Below are 14,338 nucleotides of genomic sequence, written 5' to 3'. Positions count from 1 at the left end.
GAAGATACAAAATTACCAAGAATACTTGAAAATCAAGTGATAAAGGGAGGGAGAAACCAGAAATATTCAAGGTCACTATGGAAAAAGGTACTGGGAAAACTAGCAGAGATAAAGGCTGACGGGTCACTGGGCCTGTTGGACTGCCTTCATCGGGTCTTACAGGAAGTGGCTGCAGAGGCAATCAATGCCTTTGTTGCGATCTTCCAAAATTCCCTAGATTCTGGTATGTCCCAGGAGATTGAAAAGTCACTGATGGAACTCCTCTATTAAAAAGAAACGGAGGGAGAGGGTGGCACGGTGGTTAGCACTGCTACCTCTTGCTTCCTAGGGCCCAGATTCGATCCTGGCCCCGGGTTACTGTCCGTGTGGAGTTTGCACATTCTCCCCGTGTCTGCATGGGCTCACCCCCACAACCTAAAGATGTACAGGTTAGGTGGATTGGCCACGATAAATTGCCCCTTAATTGGAAAAGAAAAGTAATTGGCTACTCTAAACTTTTTTTGTTAAAAAACAAAAGGACTCTCGGTGGCCTGGGGTGGCTTCAATGGGCAATCCCATTGACAAATGGCGGGGTGAGAGAATTCTACCACCAGCGAATGGTGCGGCGCCTAGATACACATGGCTGGGGGACCGGAGAATCCTGACCAGGATATTAAGAAAATCATCACCTAGAGTGTCAACGAGGTTTGTGGAAAGGAAATGGTGTTTGACTAGTTTATTAGAATTCTTCAAGGAAGTAACAAGCAAGGTGGATAGAGGGAACCTGCAGATGTGCTGTATCTGGATTTCCAAAAGGTGTTTAATAAGACGCCACATCAACGGTTACTTCACAAGAACAGGAGCAGGCCATTCAGCCCCACGAGACTGCCCCTCCTTTTAATGAGATCATGGCTGATCTGTGGCCTAACCCCATAAATCAGCAAGGGCCCGTACCCCTTAATATCTTTGTTTAACAAAAAAAAAATCCAGCTTGGATTGAAATTTAACAATTGTTCTCTCGTTTGTGGCAGAGAGTTCCAAACCTGAAACCTTTACCATCCTTTGAGGGAAGAAATGAAATGAAATGAAAATCGCTATTGTCACGAGTAGGCTTCAATTAAGTTACTGTGAAAAGCTCCTAGTCGCCACATTCCAAACATCTTTTTTTAGACTATGCTCCCTAGTTTTAATCTCCAACCTGTAGAAATAGTTCCATCTTTATCCATCCAGTCATTCCCTGTTAAAATCATAAACTCTCAGATCCACCCCTTAAATTCGAGGGAAAACAGGCCAAATTTGCATAATCTCTCCTCAGAACTTAACCCCCGTAGTCCAGATATCATAGAATATACAGTGCAGAAGGAGGCCATTCGGCCCATTGAGTCTGAACCGATCCACTTAAACGCTTATTTCCACCCTATCACCGTAACCTAATAACCCCATCTAACCTTTTTGGACACCAAGGGCAATTTAGCATGGCCAATCCACCTAACCGGCACGTCTTTGGACTGTGGGAGGAAACCGGAGTACCCGGAGGAAACCCGCGCAGACACGGGGAGAACCTGCAGACTCCGCACAGACAGTGACCCAAACCGGGAATCGAACCTGGGATCCTGGCGCTGTGAAGCCACAGTGCTAACCACCGTGCTGCCCACAAAGCACTATATCATTTTTGTAAAGCTACGTTGCACTCCCTCCAAGGCCAAAATATCCTTCCCAAGTTGTGGTGCCCAGAATTGCTTGCAGTACTCCAAATGGAGTTTATATAGCTGCAGCATACCAGTGTCTTTATATTTCAACCTTCTAGATATAAAGGCGAGCATTCCATAAGCCTTTTTTATTATATTTCTGCACTTGTTCGTGGTATTAAGGATCTATGCAGCTGAACTCCCAAGTCACTTTGGATATCCGTACACGGGTATGCTGCAGCTATATAAACTCCATTTGGAGTACTGCAAGCAATTCTGGGCACCACAACTTGGGAAGGATATTTTGGCCTTGGAGGGAGTGCAACGTAGGTTTACAAAAATGATATGGTGCTTTGTGGGCAGCACGGTGGTTAGCACTGTGGCTTCACAGCGCCAGGGTCCCAGGTTCGATTCCCCACTGGGTCACTGTACGGAGTGTGCCCAACCCCTTCCCAATTAGAAAGTGGTCTATCTTATTTTGGTCCAAAATGGATAACCTCACACCTGCTTACATTTAATTCCATCTGCCACAACTTTGTCCATTCACCTAATCGGCCAACAATGCCACTTCACTTTGTATCAGCAGCGAATTTGGATACAAGACTTTCTATGCCATCGCCCAAGTCATTAATGAATAATGGAATTTTTAACAAAAATTTATAGTACCCAATTCATTTTTTCCCCAATGAAGGGGCAATTTAACATGGCCAATCCACCTACCCTGCACATCTTTGGGTTGTGGGGGGGGGGGGGGACCCCAAACAAACACGGGCAGAATGTGCAAACTCTACATGGACAGTGACCCGGGGCCGGGGTCGAACATGGGACTTTGCCGCAGTGAGGCAGCAGTGCTAACCACTGCGCCACCATACTGCCCCATAATCTGAATAATTGAGGCCCCAACGCACCACTAGTTAATCATGCCAATTAGCGTATTTACCCATTATCCCCACTCTTGTTGCCTGCCACTCAGCTCAACATGGACAGAGGATTGGTTAGCTAACAGGCAGCAGAAAGTAGGGATAAATGAGCCATTGTTGGGTTGGCAGGCTGTTACTAGCGGAGTGGTGACGCCACAACAATTTCCAATCTGGGATAAAGGGGCCGAATGTATCGTTGCTGAATTTGCTGATGACACCATGATAGATAGGAACGCAAGATGCCGAGAGGAGTCAGAGAGTCTATAAAGGGTGACAGATAGGCGAGGAGAGTAGGCAAAGACTTGGCAGGTGTAGTGTGATGTGGCAAAATGTGAACCAGTTCACTTTGTCAGGAAGAATAGTAACGCAGCATATTATCTGAATGGAGACACTGTTTCAGTGTGACTAAAGCAGGCAGTATTGGTTTAAACTGCCCGCTGGCAGGTCTTAGCTTTTACTTTTTGTGATCATTGGATCAAACTTTAAAAAATGAACAGGAGATGAAGAAGATTGAAGATGCTATGGTTGGGTGTGTTCAGGAACCGGTTTGATAACCCAAGGGCCAGAAAATGCCCAGCAAGGTCAAGTTAAACTCCGTAAGAATTGGGCACGGTAAACATGGTTAAATGCCACAAAGACATATCGTTACCATTCCGTTATTAAAGGTATCGGGATTACTCCATACTGAAGACCTTACGTTTGTAACGCCGCTCCGACTGTGTGCAACCGTCTGAGACTTCAAGGTGGTCTGCTCTACACGCCTGCGGAGCGTTTCAAACTCGTTCTGGGGGTCCATGATCAGAAGGCATGGGTAGTCAGTGGGTCGCTGGAAAAAACGCCATGTCTGGGTAGAGCCGTCTAGAAGAGAGAAACAAGTTGGGGTTGGATGTCGGGGCAGTTTTACGGAACACCCATTTTCAACTCTATCCCCACCTTATTCGTGCTAGTTTTCCTCCTTCCCCTGCATGCACACCACACGGGATTCCCCGGACAACCAGAGGTTTGGGGTTTATTCCCGCAGAGCTGCAATCCTCAACTGGAATTTCTTTAGAGCGCTTTAGCAAACAGGTGGAATCTTTCAAACTCACTCCAGCAAGCAGGTGTTTATAGCAGCACGAAAGAAAAAGATTTCAACCACCCAAAACCGAGTGAATGACTGTGTCTATAGGTTTGGGACTGGCAGCAAGAAAGATGTAAGCAATTGGAAATGAAGAATTATCACACAAGGAATACACAGCATGAAAATCGCTTATTGTCACGAGTAGGCTTCAATGAAGTTACTGTGAAAAGCCCCAGCGTATTATAGGAAAGGTTTATGCAGCTATGGAGGAAGTGCAGGAGTGGAATTATACGGCTCATACAACACAGATACAATGAGCCCAATAAAGGTCCAACTCCATTACTTTCTCAGGGCAACTAGAGAATAGAGGATTAAAAATGACAAATCTTGATAGCAACCATCTCACCAATTTTACAGCCCTTTCCCCAAATGATGATTGAGAACCAGTGATAGAGCGGAGGAGTCAATTAAGTTTCTCTTCCTCCCCCTCCTCAAAGCCAGCCCTCAGAGGAAGCAGCTTTGCTGTAGGTGAAGGGTACAGACCCTGCCTGCAATCTTCCTGTGTGCTGACGTGGACGGGAGGCGAGAGGGTGTTTCAAAAGAATCGCAACGAGCTGCTTAAGCTTCAAGGCTCAGTGGGAGCTTTCATGGATTGGAGTCGGAAGGATCGGGAATTGAATACCCACGCCAAGAGCCTTGAGCCAATCATTTAGGGAGTGTAAGAGGGGTGTGCCCTTAGAATGAGACATTAATCCAAGGCCAAATCTGCTTCCTTGAATGGTCAGAAAATAACCCAGGGTTCCGCTATAAAGAACAGGCACCCGACAGAATCAATAGTGAGAAATGGCACAGTGGTTAGCACTGCTGCCTCACAGTACCAGGGACACCGGTTCAATTCCGGCCTCGGGTCACTGCCTGTGCGGAGTCTGCACGTTCTCCCAGTGTCTGCGGGGTTTCCTCCGGGTGCTCCGGTTTCCTCCCACAGTCCAAAAGATGTGCGGGTTAGGTGGATTGGTCATGCTAAATTGCCCTTAGTGTCCAGGTACGTACAGGATAGGGTGAGGGATTGGGCGTTCTGTCGGAGGGTTGGTGCAGACTTGACGGGCCGAATGGCCCGTGCAGCACTGCAGGGAATCTATGAAGCGCGGATTCGCTAGGTGTTAAATTATAAAGACGGGTTGCTTATTTTTGCCCTACATTCTGAAAGGACAGCGGATCTAATTAAGATGTTTAGAATGTTTAAAGGATTCAAAGGGTTGATTGTAGAGGAACTATTTCCTCTGGTCGGGAAGGGGGTGGAGGTGGTGGAAATCAAGAACGAGGGAGACGAGAGATGTGATCTTAAAATTAGAACTGGACCATCGAGAAGGAAAACTAGGAACCACTTCTTCCACTTGAATAAAATTTAAAATTCCGTTGCGATCCTAGACCAGACCCCAACATTGCGCCAAAACCCCAATATTTTAGTTCATCTTAAGACGGTGCGGAAAGAATGATTTGCTCCAGGAGTGATTGCATTAAGAAAAAAAAACAGCTTTGGTGTTTAAAAGACAAAACCTTATTAGAAATACAAAATTAAACTTTTAACATCACACCCGCAAAATAACTTACAGTTATCTCTTAACACAACTTACAGTTTCCCATTAAACAACAAGAAAGACAGCTCTTAATCCATCTTAAAGTTAGCAGGGCATAGAGTAACACTTGCAGTATGGCTCTTGTTATATCCCTTCAGACTCTGGCTGAATACCTTTAAATAGTTGCTTTCCCCAAGATGATTTTAGCTTCTTCCTTGTCTTCAGACAAGACTGCTCTGCTTTCAGATATTACTACTCACTTTTCCCGACACTACCAGGAAAGATCACTGTGGTCTAATAAAATAAGGGTTGCCAGTTCAGACCTCACTTCCAAAAGCCTTCCTCCCAAACTCCATCTCTCTCCACAGCTTCCTCCAAAAGTGATTCGCTACATTCCTTGGCTCCACCCAGCAATGACCTCATCTCCCCAAGCTAAAAAAAACATTCGCTCTGCAGGCTGTAAAGTCCCAGGGACTTCCCCAAACAAACCACTAGGAATCAGCCCAGACTGATAAGCACATTCCTTGGTCAATTTCACATGCTGGCTGCTAAAACTACCCAAGCCCTGCAGAGCAGAACTCTCCTTTTTTAAAAGACATGACCATTGCAATAAAACATATTCGAACCCCAGGCTTTTAACCCTTAAACTGCCCAATATAATTATAATCCAATTTTCCTTAAATCACACTCGCAAAAAGGTTCTGAAAGTTGGGGTCGAGTGAAGCCATCAAGGACGAGATTGATCTATTTTTCTTGATAAGGGATATAGAGCTATGGCAGTTAAAGATGTGTAGGTTAGGTGGGTTGGCCATGCTAAATTGCCCTTAGCGTCCAAAATTGCCCTTAGTGTTGGGTGGGGTTACTGGGTTATGGGGATAGGGTGGAAGTGTGGGCTTGGGTAGGGTGCTCTTTCCAAGAGCCGGTGCAGGCTCGATGGGCCGAATGGCCTCCTTCTGCACTGTGAATTCTATGAAATCTATGAAATTCAGGATCTAAACGAATGGTGGAGCAGCCTTGATGGACTGAATGGCCTCCTCCTGCTCTTGTCTTTCTAACGGATTGCTGTTTGAGGGACCTTGCTCTGCACATATTGGCTACAAAAAACAATGGCACTTCAGAAGAAATCAATTGGCTCCGAAAAGGCTTTGAGTGACGCCCCCCAAGGACCTGAAAGGTGCTCCATCATCACCCGCATTTCCCTCCACCCCCCCCGCCCGCCTGCTTACCGAACATCTTTGTCCACTTGCAGGAGAACCTCGTTGTCCTTAAAGTAAGTGTTCCATCGACTGTCGGGGTTTGGATTCAAGGGCTATTTGAGAAAAGAGAAAAGATTTAATCGGCAGGAAATATGCAATGAAAGTTGCACAAGGGCGGCTTCCTACTGACCGAAATATTAAAATTCTGGCTCTCTCGGCCTGACCTGCTGAGCATGTTTCAGCTTTGCTGAAAAACACATTGGAAGGCTGCGCATTGGCTCCTTACTGCGTTAGAGGTCTCAATATGAAGAGGAAGAAATGGGCAGAAGAAAATTCTGAACACGGAGAAGATACAGAAAGGGAATTTTAAACAATCCTATGACAGGTCTGAAACAAAGGCCCAGTACTTGTAATAAACGCCCGTAAACCAGTCACCAATGAAATTTCTTGCCATAGAAAACGAAGAAGACTCACGTGATCTTCTAGAGTGACATCCTCTCGGATGAAGCCCAGGTTTGCTTTGGCGATTCCAGGCTGAATAATCATCTCCTTCAAGAACTGTGCATAGATTTCCCTGTAATTGAACAAATCACTCGAGATCAGGCTCAGCCCAGGGAGGCCCCAACTCCACCACCTCGGACAGAACACTATGCTCATGGACCCCGAACACCAAAACTACCTCAACAACCACTCTGCCTCCCACCCTGCCTCTCGCTGCAGAGAGGGTGCATTAAAAAAAAAACATTGTGTTCTAGATTGGATGGTGCATTTTAATACCAAGGGGGTCCTGCGGTGCATCCCTACCTCTGGCTTCAAGTTCCACTCCAGGACTTAGATGACCAAGAAAGATGGGTTCATAATGCCTTCAAACAGGTGGGGTTTCAACGTGCAAATCCTTACAATACACCCGATGGCAGGCGGTAAGTGGGAGTGTCTCCTAGTCAGCCATACTGTCGAAAGCAACGGTAAATCACCGCTGTGGTCCGCCGAGTATAATCATGGATAAATACACGGTCACCGGAGCAATTTTAGGGCGTGGGACCTGAAGGAGGAATATCTCACATGCTTTCGGTTAACGGTGACTTCATAAATCAGCAAAGAACAGAAAGTGATTATACAGACCACTGAGTCAGTTTGTTCACAGAAATGACTCAATTCGTCAAAGATCCTTTGTATGCATGTATATTATATTTGGTCTGAGATATGGCGGGAGGGGAGGGGGTCAGTGTGATGAAGGCTTTAAGGCTCCCTTTTTACCTCAACACCCAAAACAAAGGCGGCGAAATCTCCAAATTCTTCAACTCAAAGACCGTCAACCCCTACTTAACACCTCACCGATCAGCACCACACCCCCCCCCACCTCCCTCACCGATCAGCACCACCCCCCCCCCCACCTCCCTCACCGATCAGCACCACCCCCCCCCCACCTCCCTCACCGATCAGCACCACACCCCCCCCCACCTCCCTCACCGATCAGCACCACACCCCCCCATCCCACCTCCCTCACCGATCAGCACCACACCCCCCCCTCCCACCTCCCTCACCGATCAGCACCTCAGTCCCCCATCCCACCTCCCTCACCGATCAGCACCACACCCCCCCACCTCCCTCACCGATCAGCACCACCCCCCCCATCCCACCTCCCTCACCGTATCAGCACCACCCCCCCCCATCCCACCTCCCTCACCGATCAGCACCACACCCCCCCCACCTCACCGATCAGCACCACCCCCCCCACCTCCCTCACCGATCAGCACCACCCCCCCCACCTCCCTCACCGATCAGCACCACCCCCCCCCCCCCACCTCCCTCACCGATCAGCACCACCCCCCCCCCACCTCCCTCACCGATCGGCACCACACCCCCCCCATCCCACCTCCCTCACCGATCAGCACCACACCCCCCCCCCACCGATCAGCACCACCCCCCCCCCCCACCGATCAGCACCACACCCCCCCTCCCACCTCCCTCACCGATCAGAACCACACACCCCCCCTCCCACATCGATCAGCACCACACCCCCCCCCTCACCGATCAGCACCACACACCCCCCCCTCACCGATCAGCACCACACCCCCCCCCCCCCCCCCACCTCCCTCACCGATCAGCACCACACCCCTCCCCCCACCTCCCTCACCGATCAGCACCTCAGCCCCCCCCCTCTCCAAGTCACTGGGTTGGCCTTGATTTTTTCAGGAGGTGGAGTCACCCATCTGCACCGTATCATCTCACCTTTGTTTCTTGAGGAAGGAGCTCCATTGGGCTTGCTCGGTTGGTAGGTAATTGAGGAGGATCTGGAAACAGACAAGAAATCACAGATTATAAAAGGTCTCCAGAGTGTGTGAACCTTTGAATTCAGACATGAAATAAAATACACGGAGGGCAGCCCGGTGGCGCAGTGGGTTCGCCCTGTTGCCTCACGGCGCTAAGGTCCCAGGTTCGATCCCGGCTCTGGGTCACTGTCCCTGTGGAGTTTGCATATTCTGTAATGTCGAAACTGGAGCACCCGTAGGAAACCCACAAAGGCACTGGGAGAATGTGCAGACTGGGTACAGACATTGACCCAAGCCGGGAATCGAACCTGGGATCCTCTGCTGCCCCTTCCTTTGGAAGAAGAACAGTATAAAATCCCCAGAATGCAGTCAACAGAGCGAGACAAATATTTTGTAATTCCAAGCAAAGAGCAGAGTCAGAAGAAGAGTTTGAAAAGAAGTCACCTAAACCATGATCCCCAAATCTTTGCGGCATCAGAGCTCGCTCCAAATCTGAAAACAAATTAAATAATCCAAGCGAATCGCAACTTCTGAACTCAGCTGAAATTAAAGCCAGCATTCGACCACTTTGTGGTTTCAGAGTAAAACGCTGACCAAGAGAACTCGGTAGCGGACAGACCAGGCAGCCGATTACGTTTTTCCCCCACACAGATCAAGACCGGCAAGTGGCACGGTGAGCGCAGTGGTTAGCACTGTTGCCTCAGCATTAGTGACCCGGGTGCGATTCTGACCCTGGACGACTGTAGAGTTTGCACATTCGCCCCCGTGTCTGCGTGGGTTTCCTCCGGGTGCTCCGGTTTTCTCGCTCAGTCCAAAGATGTATAGGTTGGTCGCGCTAAACTTACCCCTCAGTGTCCAAAAGGATAGGTGGAGTTGCTGGGTTATATGGATACTATAGGTGCGTGAGCCTAGGTGGGGTACTCTTTCCAAGGGTTGGTTCAGGCTCAATGGGCTGAATGGCCTCCTGTTGAACTGTAGTGATTCTATGATTCTAAGTGCGAGAAATCCTTTTTTGTTTAATTTAGAGTACCCAATTCCTTTTTTTCCAATCAAGGGGCAATCCTTGCACATCTTTGGGTTGTGGGGGTGGGACCCACTAAGACACGGGGAGAATGTGCAAACTTCACACGGACAGTGACCCGGGGCCGAACCCGCATGCTCAGTGGTGTGAGGAAGCAGTGCTAACCACTGCGCCGCCACAAGTGTGGGAGATCCTGCGGTTGCAAAGCGAACAATGTTGGGAAATTAAAGGTGGTTTTCAGGGATTTATATTTGTATTGATAAACATTAGAAATAAGGCATAGTTCTATGTGGGTTTAATTTGATGTTTCTGTGCCTGGAAGGGGCCTGTAGTTAGATTCATACTGGGCAACGGTGTTTGCGTGTGTGTGTGTGTGTGTGTGTGTGTGTGTGAGAGTTGGTTAAGCTTTAACTGTGATGGTGTGAAGTGTAAATAAAGTTGCTTGGCTACTAGAGGCCCTTGTAAGGGGGAAAAACAACTTTCCTTTGGTCTTTCATGTTAGCTGGAAGCCACAGATAGAAAGCTGAAGAGGGAACAGCTCCCACAGCTCTGCTGAAAGTAGTGGCTTTGGAAAGCTAAAGAGGGAACATCTCTCTCTCAGCTTTGCTATAAGAAAAACCGTACAATGAAGTAGCGGCTGCCTAAACAGCAGCTAGTTAAGGAAACTAGAGAAATGGGAAGACGTTTCCAGGCGGTCTGAGGTTAAAGATATGAGAGCAGAGGACTGCTCATTAAAGGCAGACAGAGCTCAAAAGGAAGGCTGCGATGCCAGGAAGGCCTCAGAAGTGCTTTTCAGGTTTGTGAGGTTGTACTACAGCCAATTGAAATATCTGTGGGGATTGGTGGCTGGACCTCAAATTGTGTAAAAGAACTGAAGAAAAAGAAATCCTAAGAAGGGTTGGTATAAAACCCGGAGTGGATTCGCTGGCAGAAGTCGAGCGGAGGCCTTGTTGAAAAAAAAAAGTTATTTGGAAAACGTGGGGTGTATTTCAGGATGCACAATCATCTGGGCAGGGTCGGAGAAAGGAGATTTAGAGGAAGAAACCACATGCACAAGTTGAGTTGTGTATGCCCCACAGCCAGATCGGTGTGTCAATGAGACCATTGCAGTTTCAAATATACTGTGTCAGTGTTAATTTTGAAATCTGTCTGTAATTGTTAAGATGGGGCTGGGGGGGGGGGGGGGGGGGGGGGGGGGGGGGGGGGGTCTGGGGTGGTCGGAGGGAGAGGGGGGAGGGTGGTCGGGGAGAGGGGTGGTCAGAGGGAGAGGGGGAGGGGGTGTTCGGAGGGAGAGGGGGGGGTGGTCGGAGGGAGAGGGGGGGGGGGAGGTAAAGGGGTATTGATTGTAATCCAATTTTCCATGTTTCTTTTGGTTGTTAAAACTAATTAGATATCCTGTGAACTATTATTCCTCCACATTGATTCAGTAAAAAGTTATGGCTTTCAACCAGGGTTTGATTCTGGATCTTCCGTCCAGTTCTAACATCACTGGATCATAAGAACAGCTTCTTGAAATTCTGACAGGTCTGACAGCAGAACAGGAACTAGAATCGAATTCCACCTGGCTAATCCGGCCTTTCGTTGCCCGCTTTAAAGATTTTTTTAAAAACGTGTATAAAATGTTACAGCGAGTTAGTCACCCGATTACAAATCGCCAGAGGCACTCACCCAGGGAAATTGGCAGACTATTTTAATCCACAACTGAGCATGCACAGAGCCAAACCGAACTTCTGAACAATTCCTGTTAAACAGGTTTTCACACAGCCTAATTTCCATGGACACGGTTGACAAACTTGCGTCCTGTACACCCAGTGTATATAAAAAAGCAATGCTACAGAGTAAGAAACGCAATTTAGTGTCAGGTTGCCAACCCTCTAGGATTCTCCTGGGGTCTCCAGGGTGAAATGATTAAACTCTTTGAAACTGCTGCGAGCACCACAACGGAGAGAAATTACTGGGGCAGCGAGAGGAAACTGCATTTTATTCAAACCCTTTCATTTATTAGTTAGATAAGTTTCAGGAGATAAGAATGACTATATGACCCAGCAGGACCACACAATGAAGCTTCCAGGATGCGTCCAGCCAGAGTTGGCAACCCCTAATTTTGTCGAAAGCAAAAACCCACCTTCCAACAAAGCGAACGCAGCCCCCCTTCAAATGGGATCCCTGTGGGGAGAAACAGGGAGAAGCTCAGACTTGCCTGCAGTAAAGAGCTTTGCGAAACACAAAGAGCAACGCCACATTCATCCCAGTTACATTGGAGGACTTCTCTTAATAGCGCAACTTGGGGAAAATGCTGTACACTTAGCAGGTAGGTCAGAGATCACACCTCCACCGGGGCGACACGATCTGTTAAAAGGGCCAACGTAGGAGGTTACACCAAGTAAGACAGAAACAGAGCGTACCGAATTAGGTTCATGTCGGAATTCAGCCCAAGTGGGAAAGAGGAACGTAGGAAATATTCCAAGTTAAATCAGTGAATAAATTAACTAAATAAGTAAGAATGACAAATGTTCTGTTGCAGCTGTGGAATGTGGGACCTCCGGCACCAAGGTGATCCATGACAAATACGTTTGTAGAAAGTGTAAGCATTAGAAGAATTTGGGGATCGGGATTATTTATCTCAACTCCAAACTGCAGACACTGTGCAGAATAAGGGAGGGCAGACATACCTGGCCACTTGCCCTCTTAGAAGAGGTCATCTGTTTTGGCCAGCAGTGAGGGCAGGAAGATGTGGCCGTGAGTGAGACTGGTTAAGGAACGGAGCAGACAGTATGGAGGGGGTCTCAGACAAAGAGGATTGAGGTGCTCACAATCGGTGTGATGAAAGAGATCTGCAAGGTGGGCGGGAGGCTGGCCATAGCCACGAACAGGAAGCTGATCAAGCAGGTGGATCAATGAGGAATGTAGTGGTAGTAGGGGACAGTAGGAGGGGATTGACACTGTCCCAGACAGCTGGGATGCCTGCCTGAAGCCAGGGTTCATACATCTGCTCAGGACTGGAGGGGAACCTGCAGTGGGGGGTGGAATATCCAGTCGTTGTGGTCCAGTCGGCACCAACGACATAGGTAGGACAAGGAAAGAGTTACGCATAGTCAGTATGAGGGCTAGGTATCAAATTAAGCAGAACCACAAAGGCAATCATTTCTGGATTATTAACCGTCATGAGAATGTCACTTAGAAATGTTTGGCTGCTCATGTTACCGCAGTGATGTCAGTGTGGGTGGAGCCGAGCTCTGGCTCTGCTTTTTAGTTTCAATTTGAGAAAAACTTAGGTGTCTGTGTTTTTTTTTGGTTTTGTTTTCAGTGTTGGAGCTGAAGCCAGCCAAGCAGGTGCACTGTTGATCTCTCTGCCATGAGACTATCTCTTGATCATTTGGTGAATTCAGAATTACAGATGTTCTCATAGTGAATGTAAACCTTATGTGCTTCTGTTAAATGTTTCTTTTGTCTTCTGGATGTTGTTTGGGAATTATTAAGGATTACTTTAGTGTTGTATTCTTTGGGGTTGTATTTGAATTAATGGTTGCTAAGATGTTCACTATGTTTTAAAAAGGTTAACTTGAGTTCATAGAATAAATGGTTTTCCCTTTAAAAAATACTTTTTCATTTCTGCTGTACCACACCTGTAGAGTGGGCCGTGTGCTCCCCATACCACAATCTATTAAAAGTTGTGGGTCAGGGGAACTCCATGATACACTTTGGGGTTCTCTAAACCCTGGCCCCATAACATAACTGAGCCATACGCAAATTTGCATTGGGCAATAACATGAGATTAATTTGTGGTTCAAAGACTGGTGTGGGGAAGTGAGCTCTGGTTCGTGAATCACCAGTACAGAGAAAAGTGGGGGCTGTGCTGTATCTGAACTGTCCTGGGGGCAAGTGTTCTTCAGAATCGCAAAATAAGCTGAAGTAGGTGCAGCAAATCAAGGGGTAGATTCAAGACAAGACACAAATAATAATATTGGGAAATGAGGGTCATTGAATAGCTGGAAGGGACACGGAGATAAAACCTAAGAATACACCAATAGCCAAGGCTAGATATTACAAAGATAAAAAAAAGACAACATATTCATAAAGTAAATGAACTGCTAGCTATAATAACCATTACAGAGACGTGGCTGCAGGACAACAAGGATTGGGTCCTGAATATTGAGGGGTGTATGACACGCAAGAAGAATAGGAAGTTAGGTAATGGTGGAGGGGCAGCACTGCTGATCAAGGATGGCTTTGGTACAATGACCTTGGTTCAGGAGATCAGGATGCAGAAAATCAGATGGAGATGGATAGTCGGGGAAAGAAGTCACTAGTGGGAGTGGTCTACAGGCCCCTGAACAGTAACCACAATGCAAGAAGAAATATTGGGTGCTTGTGATAAACAGACGGCAATAATCACGGGTGATTAAAACCTGCATACAAACTGGAAAAATCAGAAGGAGACTGGTAAATTGGATGAAGAGTTCATAAGATGCTTTCAAGAGATTTTCTTAAAGCAGCACATTCCTGAACCAACCAGAGAGCAGGGTATATTATACCTAATGTGACCGGGTTAATTAAAGACCTCAAGGGTGAAGGGCCCCCTCTGTAGCAGAGAGCGCAATATTAAGAAATTTTCCTCACATCA

The 14,338-nt window shown here is 47.4% G+C and overlaps 1 protein-coding gene across 1 annotated transcript in view; it reads right to left on the bottom strand.

The window, feature by feature from the left end:
- Positions 1 to 14,338, bottom strand: part of tbc1d13 (TBC1 domain family, member 13) — a 59,225-nt gene that overhangs the window by 38,491 nt on the left and 6,396 nt on the right. The window contains 6 exon segments of the mRNA XM_038781788.1: positions 3,285 to 3,422; positions 3,424 to 3,445; positions 6,451 to 6,533; positions 6,895 to 6,994; positions 8,653 to 8,714; positions 11,840 to 11,880. Coding sequence (XP_038637716.1) covers positions 3,285 to 3,422; positions 3,424 to 3,445; positions 6,451 to 6,533; positions 6,895 to 6,994; positions 8,653 to 8,714; positions 11,840 to 11,880 — 446 coding nt within the window.

Source organism: Scyliorhinus canicula, chromosome 21 (assembly GCF_902713615.1).
Source record: "Scyliorhinus canicula chromosome 21, sScyCan1.1, whole genome shotgun sequence".
In the NCBI taxonomy this organism is placed as follows: Eukaryota; Metazoa; Chordata; class Chondrichthyes; order Carcharhiniformes; family Scyliorhinidae; genus Scyliorhinus; species Scyliorhinus canicula.
Note: the sequence above shows the minus strand (reverse complement) of the source record. Positions and strands in the feature narration are given on the sequence as shown.